Raw genomic sequence first — 20465 nt, 5'->3', positions numbered from 1 at the left:
TCAATGGTAATTTAACATCTAACAACATGGAACTAATCATATTTACCAATTGTTTTTCCTCTTTCAACAAAATCATTTTATTGTGGAATATACAATGCACTAATTTGGTGAATCAAATCATTTTCTTAACAAAATAATTAGAGTTTGAACTGTAGTTATTTTATTTCTTAATTACTTATCACATTTTTTGTTTGTGATTATTTTTGCAGTACTGGCTATATTTTTAATAGTAGTCCTAAAAGTGGTTGTTTGTTAAAATCATCATAATCTAATTAAGGCTTAACCAAATCCAAACCCCCCACCACCTCCTTGATTTGCCGTTGAAGGAAGAAATGCAATTTTTCAAAATTGAACTTTAACTGCTCAGTTTCTGTGTAGATTAATGGATTTGTAGTAAGCCATTAACATGGGAATCTTTTTTTTTTGATAAAAGTAACAGTTAACATGGGAATCTTCAAGGAGAAGAAAAATGCATCTGGGCTAGCTACTTCACCTTGTGCTCAACTAAGAGAGGCTTACCATAATTGCTTCAACAGGTCAAAAAATCAAACTTTATGATATATTATTTACCCCTTTTGGCTAATTTTTTGTTGTGGATCAAGAACAGTTAGTTTTCTTTAGATTATTGCGTAGTTGATGTTTACCTAAAACCCTGAACCCTGAACCCTGAGATTGATGATGGGTTTCTCTGTAGGTGGTATTCTGACAAATTCTTGAAGGGTGAGTGGAATAAAGAGGAGTGTGTTATAGAGTGGAAGAAATACAGAGATTGTCTATCTGTGAGTTTTCTCTTCTTTGAATTCTAAGCTCAATCAGCTATCGAAAACAACCTCTCCACTTGTGGGATTTCACTGTTGTTGTTGTTGTTATGTATTTATTTTTTAAGTTACTTTTTCATTAAAAAATTTCAGCAACATCTGGATGATAAGCATTTAAGTAGATTCTTGGAAGCTGATGGTGCTAATCAAAATGATTCAAAGAGCTCTGCTGGTGCTGCCAAGTAACACACAAGTGAGCATCTTGAAGTACCATGAAAATGAAATGTGATTTAAAGTGAAGCATAATTAGAATGTTTTTGTAATTGTATTTGATGTCAAGTTAAGTGACATGTAAGCAATCAAGGAAAAAGTACTTGAGTTTTCCTCCGATTGAAAGGCTTTCCTGAGTTTTACATGTAAACGTTTGAGTAGAACTAGGCAAGCATGATGCATAACACTGAAAGATTGTCTTGCAATAACAATGCTCCTATTGGAAATTTTGTCACTTGATGGAATTTGAAGCTACGGGTTGTTAGACTGTGATCTTAGCTAAATTGCTTATGTTTAGTGATGTGTAAAGTGTTCATATTATCTGAACTCGTTCTGCCCATTAGACCAGTTGCATATGATTCCATCAAAAATCTTGTCGAATTTAATAAAAAAAGGGATAATGTTAAGTGAAGATAATTTGGATATGTAATGAGAAAAGAAGAGATTTTGGGAATGAATTGTTTGGTATTCCCTCAAGCGTGTTGCGTTTACATAATTCTTTACTAGTAATCCTATAAAGGAAAGTAGTTGCTGTTCCTATTTACACAATTTTAGGATTCTAAACCTTTCCTATGTATACGAGGAATGAGCTCTTGCAATAATAATAATTTCCTAATTCTTAATACTTCTCCTCAAGTTGGGGCATACACATTGTATGCTCCTAACTTGCCACAAAGTGATTTTGTAAGAATATTTGCTAACTGATCATTTGAGTTAATGAAGTAGACGCACCCCGAATTTCAATGTACTTCTATATGCTCTGTGCTCTCATGAAACACATTATTCAAAGTAATTTGTATTACTTCTTGATTGTCACGTATCAATTTTATGTGTGCATCTCTACCATACCTCCAGTCTTTGAGAAGTTATTTTGGCGATATAAGCTCACTTGTCGTTAAAGCCATTAAGCAGTACTTTGCCTCTGCACTCGATCTAGCTTTTACATCGTACTTTTTGCTTTTCTAAGCTATTTGGTTTTCTCCAACTAGAACACAGTACCTGAAGCGGGCAGTTTGTTTGAAGGAGATCCTATACAATCTGCATCAGAAGATCCAGTACTATTTGTGTCTCCTCTATTCTCATACAATGGACCTTGCCTGTGTGACCTTTGATATGACTTAAGATACAAATCAGTGCATTCAAATGACTGTCAAATGGAGTCTAGAAATACTGGCTAACCACACTGACCACAGATTGAATGTCCAGTTGTGTGATCCTAAGATAATTGAGCTTCCATTCAATCTCCAATAGTGACCTGGATCTTTCAATGGCTCCTTCTGTCCATGCACAATCTTAACATTTGGCTCTATAAGCGTATCAACTGGTCTGCAGTTTAACATGCTAGTGTCTTCCAATGTCAAAAGCATATTTCCTATTTGAAATTGAAATTCCACTGCTGCATCGGGCCACTTCAATTACTAGGAAATATTTTAGTTTACAGAAATCTTTTGTCCGAAAGTGACTGCTAAGATGCTGCATAAGATGAATGACGCCTTCATGATCATCACCTATTATAACAATGTCATCCACAAAAACAGCCAAGAATATGTGTTTGCCATTATGAGAATGTTTATAGAGCACTGAGTGGTCAGCTTCACTTCAAAGCGTGTCAAACTGTTGGAGAACTGTTCTAAAACGGCTTGACATGCCCTTGGTGATTCGTTAGACCATAAAGAGATCTACGAAATTGACATATAATCCAGATCCTCCCTAAGCGACAAATACTGGCGGTTGCTCCATCAAGAAAAGAATTCTTGTTATCTAACTGATAGAAGGGGCAATGAAACATGACCATGGAATAAGGCAGTGAACAAATACAATCTTCGCTAATGGAAAAAAGGTATCACCATAATTAAGATCTTAAATCTAAGAATATCCTTCGCTACTAATCTAGCTTTGAGACAAAACCTTTCCATCAGCACCCATCTTCATAGTAAATACCCAGTGACATTCAATTGTTCTTTTTGCCCGGTGGTAAAGGAACTATCTCCCAAGTTCCATTATCATGAAGAACACTCATTTCCTTCACCACAGCCTTCTTAAGCTTTAGTATTTCTTGGTGATCCTTAAAGGAGAGTGAAGAGCCTGCATTTTATTTTATTTTTTGCATAAACTTGGCTACTTTGTTAAGTTTTGTCTCGTTGGAAATTGAAATAGAGACTGAAAATGATATCTATCATTTGTTGTTCATCCACTTTTGGATCTCTGCTTTCTTAGATATGAATTGGCATATCATGACATGCTTTAGATTTTATGATACTGTCTATAGTCGAAGAGACAGACTATTTTAAGTGGAGTAATTCCTGATTCCTTACGTTTTTTCCCCTTGATTTGGTGATTTTCCGCTTTTAGACATGACATGCCCAAATCCTTCCTCCCAGGGGAAACCTTTGTTCGCCTCTCTACTTCGTTAGATTAATGGTGGTGTGAGAAATATAAGGGAAGAATATTATTAAATTGTTGTTGTGCCTACATTATTACATTGAGACACTATTTATAGACACTACAATACAATACTTTATTTCTATTCCTTTTCTAATAGGATTGTATAAACCTATTCCTATTCTAATAGGATTATATAAACCTATTCATGTTCTAACACCCCCCCTCAAGCTAGTGCATACAATTCATGTACCTAGCTTGTTACAAATGTAATTAATACGAGGACCGATGAGGGGCTTGGTGAGATTATTGCAAGTTGATCAGTCGACTTCACAAAATTCACAAAATTGACGGTCAATCTCAATGTGTTTGTCTTCTCATTCAATACTGGATTTGATGTATAATGTTAGTCAATCTCAATGTGCTTAATCTTTTCATGAAATACTGAATTTGATGCATAATGTCGATAAAACACAGAGTGATAAAATTACAGTGTTGAACCTCTCAAACCAAACTTGCAAAGACTTTCAGACCATAGAGTGACTTACATAATCGACATACAAGGATACTAAACTCCCCCTGAGCAACAAAGTGCTCAAAATCTAGTATAAAGTATATGAATCGTGTTGGAATCAATAGATGAGTCTATATTCAACAAGAAAGTCATCGAAAAATTGGCTGAAACATGCTCATACGCCGGAGTATTAGATTTGATGGCCGAAAGTGGTCACAATTTAAGAAATAAAATTATATGGGTAGGGTCGGAATGATGGCACAACCAACTATAAAATAGAAATTGTATAGGGAAGGTCGGATTGATGGCACGACCCTATTGAAAAAGAGAAATAATATGGGTAGCGTTGGAATGATGGCACAACCATACGCAAATCAGATTTGAGGAGTCACCGGAAAGATGAATGGAACTATGCAAATCAAATCTGAGGAGTCACCAAAAAGACACATGGTGCTATGCGACTCAGATATGAGAAAGTAGTTCGGCAAAATCCACGGTACTACGCAAATCAAAAATATGAAAAGTAGTCCAGAGAGATGCACGGTACTACACAAATCAAATATACAAAAAACGGTAGTCATCGGAAGGATGACACGGTGCTACAAAAATTAAATATGAAAAAGTAGTCACCGGAAAGATGGCACGGTGCTACACAAATTAGATATAAGAAAGTAGTCATCGAAAAGATGGCACGGTGCTACATAAATTAAATATGAAAAAGTAGTCACCAGAAAGATGGCACAGTGCTACACTAATACCGACGGATATGGGGTTGACACAAAACAACCCTAGAAAGTCATCGGAAATTGACGCACGGTGACCTGTCTGACTGAGTTTTCTTCCCTAGAATATGTTCATATATCATTGTTCCTACTTTTGTTAACATAATCATTGGCCAGACAGGCAACATTATATGGATAATAGCAACCCGCCGGCAGTGGAAGCTCTTTGATTCTTTACCAAGATCGTAGAAGCTTTAATACCATGTGAGAAATATTAGGGAAGAATATTATTGAATTGTTGTTGTGTTTACCTTATTACATTGAGACCCTATTTATAGACACTACAATACAATACTTTACCAAGTAGTCCCCGAAAAGATGGCACGGTGCTACACTAATACCGACGGATATGTGGTTGACACAAAACAGCCCTAGAAAGTCACCGGAAATTGACGCACGGTGACCTGTCTGACTGAGTTTTCTTCCCTTGAATATGTTCATATATCATTGATCCTACTTTTGTTAACATAATCATTGGCCAGACAGGCACCATATATGGGTAATAGCAACCCGCCAGCAGTGGAAGCTCTTTGATTCTCTACCAAGATCGCAGAAGCTCTAATACCATGTGAGAAATATTAGGGAAGAATATTATTGAATTGTTGTTGTGTCTACCTTATTACATTGAGACCCTATTTATAGACAATACAATACTTTACTTTACCAAGTAGGATACTATTTACTATTCCTGTTTCTATTTCTATTCCTATTCCAATAAGATTGTATAAACCTATTCCTATTCTAATAGGATTATATAAACCTATTCATGTTCTAACAGGTGGGGTGGGGGCCCCCTTCATTCCAGCTTCCGGTTTATGTTAAGGTTTAATGCAGATAACGTTCCTTGGTCAGAAACCTGTTCCTATATTTGTATTGATTCCATTGATTGTGAGACACATGTTTTGATGATGAACAGGATTCGATACTTCGAGCCTATAACTAGGGTTAAGTTCAGATGAATTCTATGATTACAACTCTGGTTTCCATGTTGTATGAGTCTTTGCAATGGGGTATTGGTTTTAGTCTGATGATCTCCCTTCAGCAATGGTCATCTCAACGTTTCTTGTGCAGAATGTTAAATATTTACTCAGTTTAGCTGCACAATTATTTTAATTCTTGAGTTCACTAATTTTTTTAAGGTAAGCAGGCAAGGTTTTGGAGTTTAGTACTTGCTCAACGCATTACTAAATCAAGCAGATGCTGTTTTTTGTCAACCAGCTTGCACTGAATATATAGTTAGACTGAACGGCCACACTCTCCCCACACTCTCCTTGGTTCATGTTTACATTTGATGTTAGATTGGGCACATTAGCTAGAGTCATGCTTGTCACGTCTCTTTTCCGGTTCAAGTTCAGTAAAAACTTTTTGAAAAAAAGGACTGATGGTTTGCCTTTATGACTTTATGCTCAATATTGTGGGAAAACCTAGTTAGTTACGATAAGGTAAGTTGTGCATTGTAGACTCCAGGATAGTTCATGAGATTGTGATGTCTTTTGATATGAAAGGCAACAGGGAGATTGTAGTACCTACAGTTTTCTTTTTAAAATTCTTTTTATGAAACCAATATGATATTGGGGGGGGGGGGGGGGGNCGGTAAATACCTATATGAAGATATGGAATATGGTTCTTTGTGAAAGACTTGAAGATAAGTAAGAAAAAGTCTTAAGTTGTACAAAGTCATATTACTTTTTTTCAAAAGCTCTCTTGTTCTCCTCCCTCCAAAGTAACCACTTGTTGTCCAAAAATTCTTTTTTCTCCTCTTCTCTGCTTTTTCTCTTATGGGATTTACCCTATCTTCTTTTAGTTCCTTGCTGAATCTTTCCAAATATTGCTCAAGTTAGTTTTGCTAGCAAGAAGTACCAAGGATTGTCTATTTAAGCAAAAGGTTTAGAAGGAGTTTCTTTTTTCAGTTTCTGGAGTGGGATTAGATATCATTGTTGTGTTTCTCTCTTTCTTGATTTTCTGAGGAAAAGAAACTAATTGAGTTCTATTATTGTTGAGTGACCTGAGTCTATTGTTTAGATTTCAAAATTTCCATTTTTATTTGGTGTTATTGGATTTAGTATTGAGAATTCAAATGCAATTCTATATGATTGGTTTTGATTTTTATTTTGAGATTCTTCTCTTCCTCATTTACCTTTAGATTTTTATTCTTTTATCTTGTTTATATTTCGTTCCGATGTGTTAAATTTACAGTTTTTTGAAGTGGGATTGGATATCATTGTTGTTTTATCTCTTTCTTGGTTTTCTGAGGGAAAGCAACTAATTGAGTTATACTTTTGTTGACTGACCTGAGTCTATGTTTAGATTTCACAATTTCCCTTTTTATTTGGTGTTATTGGATTTAGTATTGAGAATTCAAATGCAATTCTATATTATCGGTTTTGACTTTTAATTTTGAGATTTCTCTTCCTCATTTACCTTTAGATTTTTATTCTTTTATCTTGTTTATATTTGGTTCCGATGTGTTGAATACACTGTTCTTATATTGGTTATAAATTGAAATCAATGCTCTTTCAGTGTCAAAATGATTTTATATTTCCCGAGTGAAAGAAAGTGATTTTTGGCTAAAAAACTAAAAAATTATTTGTACTTTTTATATGAGACAAATCAAATTATAGTACTTCGGCGTTGATTTCTCTCTATTTAAATGTTATCTATAGAAAATTGTATTGTGATGTCATTTGATCTTGTGAGATACCATTCTCCAAATACACTACTTATCATAACAATGAATAGTCCTCTAGAAAATCATGATTCCTTTGAAATGCTTGTTTAAACTCTGTTAAATGAAGACAGTTTAAATATTCAACATGAGACGTAGTATTTTGTTTCTTTGTGATTTTTAAAGAAGGGTAGAAAGCTTGCATTTTGTCCCCACAGTCCTGGCTGTTTTGTCAAGTTTCATGGCTTTTAAGGAAAGAAAGACTTGGTAACTTTTTTTTTGGTCTGTTTGTCCATCTCACATTTGGCTGTCAACTATCTTAGATATGACATATATGGTATGACCTGTTTTTTTGATTTTATGGTCCTGCTGTATACATTATTGGGTGGAAGAGTTGCTTTCTTCATGATTCCTTATTCAGTGGCTACTTGAGAGTTCATGCTAGGTTTAATGTGGATTGTTTTTGTAAAGATATGACTATCACCAAGTTCATATAGGCCGACCACCAGTCCATGAATGTGGGACACAGGTTTTGATGATGAAAATAATCAAATACATGGAGCCTAGTTCCAGAGGTGAAATTTAGCTGGAATTCTATGATTACCATGGGGTGTCCATACTGGTTTCCATCTGATTTATCCCTTTTACAATGACAGAGGACTATTTAACTATTTTGCCAGCCTCGTATCTCCACGATCATTTTGATTCTCGACTCATAGTACTGAATCATGTAGATGCAGATTATTTTCAGAAAACTAACTTAAGTTACTGAAATTGAGGGTGATCTGTCTTGCTGAAGTTCTGCCACATTAATGCGAGAACCTGTAGGAAAATTAACGTGTTCACATGCCCATTTGTTGTTAGATTGGCAACATTATTACTGCTGTCTCAGTTTTCGTGTAGCTGTTCAAGTGCCAGTAAAAGCCTCTAAACAGAAGGATTGGCGCTGACTTCTGTGGGCAATGAAACCATCTCCAGAGGGACAGTGTGGAGGGGAGGATGAATTGAACATTTTTGTGAACACTAGGCACCTAAAGAAAGGATCAAACTGCCATTCAAGAACTTTTGTTCAAGTGGATTTCAGGAACAGAGTGATTACATTCTTTTCTGAAGCCCATTTACTGACATCTCATATATGAAATTTTCTCAATTGTCTAAGTATCTTCCATCTATGGTTGCGGATTCAAGGGCTAGGATGAATAAGTTTGTGACGGGTATATCCGATATGGTGGTGAAAGAGTGTCGTACCACCATGCTCATTGGTGACATGGACATCTCTCGTCTCATGGTCCATGCACAACAAATTGAGGAGGAGAAGCTCAAGGAAAAGAATAGGGAGGTGAAAAGAGCTAGGACCGGTGATGGGAACTTCTCCAATAGTGACCTGGTTCTTTCAATGGCTCCTCCTGTCCATGCACAATCTTAACGTTTGGCTCCATAGGAGTATCAACTGGTCTGCAATTTAACATGCTAGTGTCTTCCAATGTCAAAAGCATATTTCCTATTTGAAATTGAAATTCCACAGCTGCATTGGGCCACTTCAATTCCTAGGAAGTATTTTAGTTTACAGAAATCTTTTTTCCGAAAGTGACTGCTAAGATGCTGCATAAGATGAATAACGTCTTCATGATCATCACCTATTATAACAATGTCATCCACAAAAACAATCAAGAATATGTGTTTGCCATTATGAGAATGTTTATAGAACACTGAGTGGTCAGCTTCACTTCAAAGCATGTCAAACTGTTGGAGAACTGTTCTAAAACGGCCTGACATGCCCTTGGTGATTGGTTAGACCATAAAGAGATCTATGAAATTGACAATAATCCAGATCCTCCCTAAGCGGCAAATCCTAGTGGTTGCTCCATCAAGGAAATAATTCTTGATATCCAACTGATAGAAGGGGCAATGAAACATGACCATGGAATAAGGCCGTGAACAAATACAATCTTCGCTAATGGAAAAAAAGTATCACCATAATTAAGATCCTTAAAGGAGGGTTGGAAGCCCTTAAATTAAGTATTTAATTATATTTTTAGTTGTTTTATTTATTATTCTAGAATATGATTTATGTTTCATAGTTTCATAAGGATTAGGTTAAGTTATAGTTATTAGTTTAGAATAGGATTTAGGTCTCCTACTTTCATAAGAATTAGACTTCCTATTGATGTAATAAGACTCCTATTTAAAGGGGTTTTTGATGAATAAATCAACAAGTCATAATTCAGCAAAAAGCAGGAGATTGGAGTTCTCTCTTCCATTGAACTCTAAGGTTTCAGTCTCCCTTTGAAGAGCTGAAGAGATCGGAGTTCTCTTTTAATGAATTCTAAGGTTTCAGCCTCCCTTTAACGAGCTGATTTATATATTGCCTTGTGAATCGATCCTTCCTTAAAGATTCATAACAGTGAAGAGCTTGCATTTTATTTTATTTTTTGCATAAATTTGGCTACTTTGTTAAGTTTTATCTCGTTAGAAATTGAAATAGAGACTGAAAATGATATCTATTGTTTGTTGTTCATCCACATTTGGATCTCTGCTTTCTTAGATATGAATTGACGTATCACGACATGCTTTTAGATTTTATGATACTGTTTATAGTCGAAGAGACAGACTATTTTGGGTGGAGTAATTCCTGATTCCTTATGTCTTTCCCCTTGATTTGGTGATTTTTCTTTTAACCCATGCCCAAATCCTTCCTCCCATGGGAAACCTTTGTTCGCCTCTCTACTTCGTTAGATTAATGGTGAGGTGGAGGGCCTCCCTTCATTCCAGATTCCGGTTTATGTTAAGGTTTAATGCAGATAACGTTCCTTGGTCAGAAACCTGTTCCTATATTTGCATTGATTCCATTGATTGTGAGACACAGGTTTTGATGATGAACAGGATTCGATACTTCGAGCCTATAGCTAGGGTGAAGTTTAGATGAATTCTCTGATTACAACTCTTTCCATGTTGTATGAGTCTTTGCAATGGGGTACTGGTTTTAGTCTGATGATCTCCCTTCAGTAATTCCTTGTGCAGAATGTTAAATATTTACTCAATTTATCTGCACATTCATTTTAATTCTTGAGTTTACTAATTTTTTTAAGGTAAGCAAGCAAGGTTTTTGAGTTTAGTACTTGCTCAACGTAGTACTAAATCAAGCAGATGCTGTCTTTTGTCAACCAGCTTGCACTGAATATATAGTTAGACTGAACGACCACACACTCCTTGGTTCACGTTTCCATTTGATGTTAGATTCACGCTTGTCACGTCTCTTTTCTGGTTCAAGTTCAGTAAAAACTTTTTGAAAAAAAAAGGACTGATGGTTTGTTTGACTTTATGACTTTATGTTCAATATTGTGGGAAAACCTAGTTAATTACGATAAGGTAAGTTGTGCATTGTAGACTCCAGAATAGTTCATGAGATTGTGATGTCTTTTGATATCAAAGGCAACAGGGAGATTGTAGTACCTACCTGTTTTCTTTTGAAAATACTTTTTATGAAACCAATATGATATTGGGGGGGGGGGGGGGGGGGGGGGGGGGGGGGGGGGTGGTAACACCACTTGTTGTACAAAAAATATTTTTCTCCTCTTCTCTGCTTTGTCTCTTATGGGATTTACCTTATCTTCTTTTAGTTCCTTGTTGAATCTTTCCAAATATTGCTCAAGTTAGTTTTGCCAGCAAGGATAGTCTATTTATGCAAAAGGTTTAGAAGGAGTTTCTTTTCAGTTTTTTGAAGTGGGATTGGATATCATTGTTGTTTTATCTCTTTCTTGATTTTCTGAGGGAAAGCAACTAATTGAGTTATACTTTTGTTGAGTGACCTGAGTCTATGTTTAGATTTCACAATTTCCCTTTTTATTTGGTGTTATTGGATTTAGTATTGAGAATTCAAATGCAATTCTATATTATCGGTTTTGACTTTTAATTTTGAGATTTCTCTTCCTCATTTACCTTTAGATTTTTATTCTTTTATCTTGTTTATATTTGGTTCCGATGTGTTGAATACACTGTTCTTATATTGGTTATAAATTGAAATCAATGCTCTTTCAGTGTCAAAATGATTTTATATTTCCCGAGTGAAAGAAAGTGATTTTTGGCTAAAAAACTAAAAAATTATTTGTACTTTTTATATGAGACAAATCAAATTATAGTACTTCGGCGTTGATTTCTCTCTATTTAAATGTTATCTATAGAAAATTGTATTGTGATGTCATTTGATCTTGTGAGATACCATTCTCCAAATACACTACTTATCATAACAATGAATAGTCCTCTAGAAAATCATGATTCCTTTGAAATGCTTGTTTAAACTCTGTTAAATGAAGACAGTTTAAATATTCAACATGAGACGTAGTATTTTGTTTCTTTGTGATTTTTAAAGAAGGGTAGAAAGCTTGCATTTTGTCCCCACAGTCCTGGCTGTTTTGTCAAGTTTCATGGCTTTTAAGGAAAAGAAGACTTGGTAACTCTTTTTTTGGTCTGTTTGTCCATCTCACATTTGGCTGTCAACTATCTTAGATATGACATCTATAGCATGACCTGTTTTTTTGATTTTATGTTCCTGCTGTTTACAATATACATTATTGGGTGGAAGAGTTGCTTTCTGCATGATTCCTTATTTAGTGGCTACTTGAGGGTTCATGCTAGGTTTAATGTGGATAGTTTTTGTAAAGATATGACAATCACCAAGTTCATATAGGCAGACTACCCGTCCATGAATGTGGGACACAGGTTTTGATGATGAAAATAATCAAATACATGGAGCCTAGTTCCAGAGGTGAAATTTAGCTGGAATTCTATGATTACCATGGGGTGTCCATACTGGTTTCAGTCTGATTTATCCCTTTTACAATGACACAGATATTTTGCCAGCCTCGTATCTCCACGATCATTTTGATTCTCGACTCTCGTACTTGGTTTAAGTATATTTTGTACTGAATCATGTAGATGCAGATTATTTTCAGAAAACGAACTTAAGTTGCTGAAATTGAGGGTGATCTGTCTTGCTGAAGTTCTGCCACATTAATGCGAGAACCTGTAGGAAAATTAACGTGTTCACATGCCCATTTGTTGTTAGATTGGCAACATTATTGCTGCTGTCTCAGTTTTCGTGTTGCAGTTCAAGTGCCAGTAAAAACCTCTAAACAAAAGGATTGGCGCTGTCTTCTGTGGGCAACGAAACCATCTCCAGAGAGACAGTGTGGAGGGGAGGATGAATGGAACATTTTTGTGAACACAAGGCACCTAAAGAAAGGATCAAATTGCCATTCAAGAACTTTTGTTCAAGTGGATTTCAGGAACAGAGTGATCACATTCTTTTCTGAAGCCCATTAATGAAATTTTCTCTCTCTCTATATATGATAGCAACACATTCTACTGTATATAATCCTACCGTGACTCAGATTGAGAAGCATGCCTAGAGACTAGGAGGTCTGTTACTGGATACCTAGTAAAGCTCGGAGGAGCACTGATCTCTTGGAAGTCAAAGAAGCAAGAAACAGTTTCTAAAAGCTCAGCTGAAGCAAAGTTTAGATATATGGCAAATTGTGCAGCAGAGATCACTTGACTAGTGGGCTATTCAAAGAACTTGGAGTTAAGATTGAATTACATGTGAAGATGATGTGTGACAGTAAGGCTGCAATCCAAATTACAACAAATCCTATATTCCATGAAATGACTGAATATATAGACATGGATTGTCATTTTGTAAGGGAGAAAATATGGTAGTAATATTAATATATGATAGCAACACATTCTACTTTAATTTATGGTAATAGTGCAAATGCATGTAGACATGCTTATTACTTGGTACAGTTTGCTTGGCAAATTCATTTCTTCTTGAAGAGGAAATGTGCAACCATCCATTCTTCTCCATTGTTGTACCCAAACAGTTCAGCAACTGAAAGGAAAAACGTTCTCCAGTAGACAGTCCACTTAACGGCTGAATCCTTCCCATAAGTTGACTCCATTATTGGCTTTATAGAACTCTTGTTCTCATCCATTCTCTTAAGCCATTCTTCACTGAAAACGGAGTTAAAGGTTATTACCAATACATATTTCATAATTCTAAAAATATTCAAACAAGTTCACCTTGTCTGTGCATAGTGTTTTCCATTAACCAGCCAATGATTAACCACAGAAACATCATCCTGCAACCAAGCATCATCATAATAATTATCAATCCAAATATTTTCTTTTTATCAGAGATGGATTCTTTGCAAACTACATCATGGAGCTCACCTGAAAATAAAGGAGGAGATTGGCAGAAGGCATTGTACCTCCACTGAAGAAGTACCTAGTGATCCAATCATCATCATTCACATCCTGCACAACCACGTCTGTAATTGAAGCAGAGGAAATACTCATGCATTGATCAGCTAGCAGATCGACGTACCTCAAAGTGGTAAGCAAATGCTTTATGGCAAAAATAATGAACAAAAAGAAGACTATCTGCCTTCATCCATCTTGACATCTTCTTCAGGAGATCTCCATAGTTCTTCATATGCTATAAATATATAAGTTTATTAGCTGTCGTCTTAACTCTAAATTGTAATAAACACACTCATCGCTGCACTCAATACCTCAAACATTTCAATAGACAATATTCTATCATAGGATTCTTCCATCTCGAATGTGCTAATATCTGCAACTATGATCTCCAAATTCTGCAGCTGAAGCTCCCTAAGCACATAAACCAGAGGATAGCAATAAGAAAGGTGTACATATATATATCCTAGGTCGTCTAGTATCGAAAGAAGTTATTACCGGCACTGCTCTTCTATGTGTGCTTTTTGGGTGACTGAATTGCAAATCCCAGTAACTTTACATGCACTATATTTTTGTGCTATGTATAGAGAAAGGGAGCCCCAGCCACAACCAACATCAAGTACAGTGTGTCCATCTTTCAACTGTGACCTTTCACAATATAATTCCATCATTTCTTTTTCAGCATCCTCTAAAGTGCTCAACTTGTTTTTGAAGTAACAGCAGCTGCATTAACATGTCATACAATAAGCCAGTTATAAGACTAAAGATTGGATATATATATATAGTTACCTGTATTTGAGGTGTTTTCCAAGAACAATCTTGAAGAAAGAGGTAGGGAGCTCATAATGTTGGGACTTTGGCTTCTCAGTCATCACAGCTATAGGCATCTCTTTTAAAGCTATGTAAAAGAAGCAAATCCAGACAGTCAAGATACTTTAAAGGATGAGGCATGAATATATCCTTATTAGAACACAACATATATAGTATTCTAGAAGCGACACGCACTTTGTTCTGTTGTCTAAGGTATACCAGCATTTACGTGTACATACTTGCATTGTTGATCTGAAAATTGGGAATGATGGTTGTACATTCTATGCTGACATTCTTCCTAATTTTTGTGTCTCAAGACTACAGAATAATAGATAAAGCAATGAACATATATTAACGGGAGTCAAAAACTTTACCACTTCACTACTATGTGTCATATGAACCCACTTTAGTTCAGATGAGCCGAAACCTACTATTATCTGATGTTTTTCAAATATCTACTGTTATTCCTCTCTTCTTAAGTTGGATGTACCATGATTGTGATTAGGGCATACAATCGAACACTTACGGGTAAGTCTCACAGAACTAAGCTCCAAACGTGAGCCTCGAGGCATTTTTCCAGTGCCCCTCCTTGAGGCGAGTCACAAAACTACCTTTTTAAAACACTGAATCACATTATACCATGATTCAAAAGTACTCATGTGATGCTATCATGATTCAACAATAATCCCAGTATACTACACAATATATCAATATCCATTATTAGTGTATTCTGAATATTACAAGCAATCACATTAAACCGTGATTCAACACTATTCATGGAATAAATCAAAGTAAATAGAATTAGAGAAAAGATGCGTACAGTGCACAAATTGGAGAAGATCAGAGAGCTGTAGCTCAGAGGATGGTTGGTAACCGGAGCGAAGTCGGGCGGCTAACAGCAGTCGAATGAGCCGCCGTATAACAGTGTCCGGCAAGAGGTTGCGCTCTAGAGAACCCAGCACCACCCGTACCGTAGCATCGTAAGGCAGCTGTACTATCGCATCCATTTTTTTGATTCGCGAGAAAGAAGAATGGAATGGACTTTTTCTTTTATCTTCTCTCTTTGGAGTTTATCTACAACTTATGGCCAGTTACAGCTCACCTTTTTTTTTTTCTATCCTAAAACGGAAAATTATTAAGTTTACGTGCTTTTCCATTTTTTCTATCCTAAAACGGAAAATTCCTAAGTTTACGTGCTTTTCCATTTTTGTCTCTACATTATTCCTTAAGAAATACTAATAAACTAGTAAAATTTTCCGCAACAAGAATTTAATATCACTAAATTTATAAAATAATATTGAAAATATATCAGTCATTAAAATTAAAATATTATATTATTTTACGTACAAGATTACATAGTAACAAACATTAATAATGTAAAATGAAAATGAAAATGAAAATGATAACATCTTATCATTTATCCTTCAATCAATCATCTTTAATTTGATTTTATAATTTATCCTTTTGCTTCCAGGAAGTGTTATTATTTGATATTTGGGAAATTAGATGAACATGAACATCAGATATTACATTTTTTGATAAATAATTAATCTTTATATGTACTAACAAATACTTATAACAATAATTTTACTGAAACATAAGTAACAAAGTTTAAAACATGTACTAAAAAACAACAATTAATATCATAAGCATAAATTAATNATATTTGGGAAATTAGATGAACATGAACATCAGATATTACATTTTTTGATAAATAATTAATCTTTATATGTACTAACAAATACTTATAACAATAATTTTACTGAAACATAAGTAACAAAGTTTAAAACATGTACTCAAAAACAACAATTAATATCATAAGTATAAAATAATGAATGTAAAAAAATATATCAGAATCTATAACAATAGGATGAAACTGAAAGGAAAAAATTGAGCATGTCCCTTAAGGAAATCATTCACATCTAGTACCTGAGGTTTAAAGAAATAGATCATCTCAGGATGAAACGATTCTATTCACAAATGTATTGATACAAAAACAATAGTGTCAGTAAGCCACTCAATGGGAGAAAAGTACATGAATATTTAATTGTGTAGAAGATGAAGAAGTTCAGAATTTTCGTTGTTTTAAAATGAGATGAAATCCCTGTATTTATAGACAATAAAGGGTAGTGTGAACAAATTCTTATTGTGCCTTATCGAAAATGTCACAACTCTTCGGAAAAGTCACAGCCCTTCGGAAAGGTCACAACCATTCATAAAAGTCACAACTTTTCATAAAAGTCGCAATTATTCATAAAAGTCACAACTTTTCATGAAAGTCGCAACTATTCATAAAAGTCACATCTTTTCATGAAAGTGGGAGACTAATTTTGGAAATAAATAAATTTAAAAGGAAATTCTAGCTTGTGGTAGCGCCATGTAGATGGGCCTAGAGTTCTCTTTTATATAAATATATGATAATTAATATAATATTATTATATTATATATCTTTTGACTTTATTAAATTTAATGTTTTGAGAAATGTGTTAGATAATCAATACTATTTAATAGCAAGGGTAAAATAGACACAAAGGTAAGTTGTCTCTTAATTTTATAAATTAGACAAGTATTGTTAAACAACTATTTTTAATATAGCGGACAACTATTGTTGGACGGAGGAAGTACTTCCTCTGTCTCATTTTATTGGAGTTAGTTTGATTCGACATGTAATTTAAAAAAGAAAGAAAGACTTTTGAAATTTATGGTCTAAAATAATCAGAGTCTCATATAGAAATAGCACGATAGTAGTTAAATACATTAAAACAAAAGCCGCAGGACTTGGATTGTTAATGTCAGTTGAAGACACAACTGAATTACTAACCTACCGTGACTCATATTGAGAAGAATGCCTAGAGACTAGGAGGTCTGTTACTGGATACCTAGTAAATCTCGGAGGAGCACTATCTCTTGGAAGTCAAAGAAGCAAGAAGCAATTTAGCTGAAGCAAAGTTTAGATGTATGTCAAATTGTGCAGCAGGGATCACTTGACTAGTGGGCTATTCAAAGAACTTAGAGTAAAGATTGAATTACATGTGAAGATGATGTGTGGCAGTAAGACTGCAATCTAAATTACAACAAATCCTATATTCCATGAAAAGACTAAATATATAGACATAGATTGTCATTTTGTAAGGGAGAAAATATGTCAAGAAATGCTAGACTGAGTTCATCCATACTAAAGATCAATTGGCTGACTTACTCACAAAGGTTTTGGTAAAGTTCAACATCAAGTGCTGCTAACAAGACTAAAATTGCTAACCTATTCAAACCATGAGCTTAGGGGAGAGTGTTAACCAGAGTGTAAAGTTAACAAGCTACCATAGGTCATCCTAGTCAGCATTGTTAGTTATAGTCAGTTAGAGTTTAGTTAGAATCTAGAAGCTTCTTAACTTAGCCTATACATATAGCAGTTATATACATGTGCTAGGTGTATTACCCCCTAAACAATTTTCAAATAGACGCCTTAACTCTCCGTGCGTCCTATTACCCCCTAAACAATTTTGAAATGATATTATTATATCATTATTCGGCCAATCTTAGATTTTAAAAGGCAAGTTTTACCACGCACCAATTATTACGTGACACGTGTTAATTAATTTTTAATTTAAAATTATTTTTTTTCATTTTAAGTTTTTCTTTTTTTTCTCTATCTCTTACTTTTTGATTTATTTTACTTTTATTACTTTTTAAAGTTCACTTCACCTTCCATTTCATCCCACCCACCCCCCCCACTTTCAAGCTGACATCCTCCCTCTATTTTTTTTCTTTCTTTCTTCTTCTTAGCTCTCACTTTCATCCTTTCCCACCCATAACAAGTTGTGTTCCTTCCCATTTTTTTTTCTTCGATCAAATTTCATCCTTTCAATGATTTTTTAAAAAATCGTATTATTTTCTTCACTTTGTTGAGTTAGTGATAACAAAACTATTTGTTTTTTTAAGAAAATTCAAAATTTTGAAGGTACAATCAATTAATTTATCTTCTTTCATATAACTCTAAAATTAAAAATAATAATTTTGAAAGAATCAATGAATTCCCCAAAAATGAAAGAGCTTGATTGAAATCGAATAAAAGGTTAAATGATATCTCTTAATCATCTTGAAATCTAATGAATTTATCAAATTGTTCGAAATGTAAAAAAAAAAGTTGGATAAAGTTTTAAAATTGAAGAGACTTAAACTAATAGTAGTAAAAAAAATGGAGGGGGGAGGGGGGGGGGGGTGAAATTGTGATCAAAATGGTGACATTGAAAGTGAGGAGTTTTTATGGAGATGGTATTGAATTTTTGAAGAATAAAGAAGAAAGAAAGATGAAAAATAACAAAGAATTTTTTTTTAAAATAATAAGAAAAATAAGAAAGCATATTATATAGCAAAATACTTACAAAAATAAAGTTATATTCATTGTTTTAGGTTGCTCACGTTCTTTAAAGAAAGTGCATGCACTCTCTATGCCAGGTGGACAAAAAATGATGTAATAATATTAGTTCAAGATTGTTTAGGGGGTAATAGGACGTCCACATAGTTAAGGTGTCTTTTTGAAAATTCAGGACAACTTCAAGTGTCACTTTATGTCTTTTCTCTATATGTAATTCAAATCCATAGTTTAAAAACATTCGAATTCTAGCTATGAATATAATTGTTTGGAAAGGCAAGCACAAAATAAATGTGCACGTCAGGACCATGTTGGATTTTGGGTCTTTTTTCCTTCTTATGTGGATAAATAAAAGTCTAAGGTTTTGGATTTCCTTTGTGGATAAATTTAAGCCCAATTTGACTAGCTCACTTTTGCCCATAAACCCAATATTATGGTGCATATGTAAGACTTTATTTTAGGTCTTATGTTGAAGAATCACAAGAGTTAGATCAGTAGTCATATAAAGAGAAAAGTGAGAGAGTGCAGATTTTGGCACAGGCCTTAGCAGTCAATTTCAAATTGCGATTTTCGCTTCGTTTCTTGTCTGATTGAGCTAATTTTTGGACAGCTTGTTCCTTTCAATTTGATCTTTTATTGAGAATTGAGAGAGGGTGATTTGGATTCCTATAACTCTAGATTTAGCTCTGAGCAGTAGCTGCGTTTTGGTGATTTTGCTCCTTTTATTTCTCTAGTTTTTTGTGCTTTCTTATAGTTGTGTTGCTCATTGTTTGACACTTTGTTGGCGGTCATTTTGGAGAACACTTTTCTAACTCTTGTTGATTTCAGTGGAGCTTTAGCCTTGTGGTATTTACTCTTCACACCGGAGAGGTTTTCCACGTTAAATTTGGCGGCTCGTGTGTTGATTTATTTTGCTTGTTTGGTTGATTTGTTTGCTGCTCAAATAATATTTTTCTTGCATCATTTTGTCTTCTCTTGGTTCAAATAGAAGGGAAAGTTTTGACTTGGGTTTTCTTCCGCTATTGCCCTGTCGTGCACATTTATTTTGTGCTTGCCTTTCCCAAATGGCAAGAATGGAAGAAAACCCAAGTCAAAACTTTCCCTTCTATTTGAACCAAGAGAAGACAAAATAATGCAAGAACAAAACTGTTTGGGCAGCAAACAAATCAACCAAAGCAAGTAAAATAAATCAACACACGAGACGCCAAATTTAACGTGAAAAACCTTTTCGATGTGAAAAGTAAAAACCATAAGGCCAAAGCTCCACTAAAATAAAAAAGGATTACAAAAGTGTTCTCCGAAATGGGCACCAACAAAGTGCCAACAATGAGCAACACAACCACAAATAGCACAAAAAAAACTAGAGAAGTAAAGGAGTAAAATCACCAAAAACGCAGCGACTGTTCATGAGCTAAAATCTGGAGCTATATGCCTCGAAATCACCCTCTCTCATTTCCCAATCAAATATAGAGTTTAAAGGAACAAGATGTCCAAAAATCAGCTAAATCGAACAAGAAATGAAGCGGGAAACACGATTTGAAATTGACTACTAGAGTTTGTGCGAAACACTCTCACTTTTCTCTCTATCTGGCTTCTGATCTAACTCTCGTGATTTTTCAAAATAAGACATCAGAGAAAGTCTTACATATGCACCATA

At 34.7% G+C, this 20465-nt stretch overlaps 2 protein-coding genes across 3 annotated transcripts; one reads left to right on the top strand and one right to left on the bottom strand.

Moving 5' to 3' along the window:
• Positions 1-273: 273 nt before the first annotated feature.
• Positions 274-1100, top strand: LOC125841223 (uncharacterized protein At4g33100). 2 transcript variants are annotated; one of them, XM_049520303.1, is made up of 4 exons: positions 274-417; positions 456-536; positions 695-779; positions 912-1100. In XM_049520303.1, exons 1-4 carry the CDS (start codon positions 407-409, stop codon positions 1002-1004), a joined length of 270 nt encoding a protein of 89 aa, XP_049376260.1. In that variant the 5' UTR covers positions 274-406; the 3' UTR covers positions 1005-1100. The 2 variants fall into 2 exon arrangements, with proteins under 2 accessions (XP_049376260.1, XP_049376259.1); XM_049520302.1 differs by lacking the exon at positions 274-417 and having other exon boundaries at positions 438-536.
• A 12001-nt stretch (positions 1101-13101) lies between these two features.
• Positions 13102-15507, bottom strand: LOC125841216 ((S)-coclaurine N-methyltransferase-like). The gene is made up of 8 exons (XM_049520295.1): positions 15257-15507; positions 14416-14524; positions 14125-14349; positions 13941-14040; positions 13754-13864; positions 13600-13683; positions 13450-13508; positions 13102-13380 (listed from the first exon to the last, which is right to left on the bottom strand). The coding sequence occupies exons 1-8, from the start codon at positions 15441-15443 to the stop codon at positions 13188-13190; spliced, it is 1068 nt and encodes a 355-aa protein (XP_049376252.1). The 5' UTR covers positions 15444-15507; the 3' UTR covers positions 13102-13187.
• Positions 15508-20465: the final 4958 nt, after the last annotated feature.

This window comes from Solanum stenotomum, chromosome 10, assembly GCF_019186545.1.
Source record: "Solanum stenotomum isolate F172 chromosome 10, ASM1918654v1, whole genome shotgun sequence".
Taxonomy (NCBI): domain Eukaryota; kingdom Viridiplantae; phylum Streptophyta; class Magnoliopsida; order Solanales; family Solanaceae; genus Solanum; species Solanum stenotomum.
Note: the sequence above shows the minus strand (reverse complement) of the source record. Positions and strands in the feature narration are given on the sequence as shown.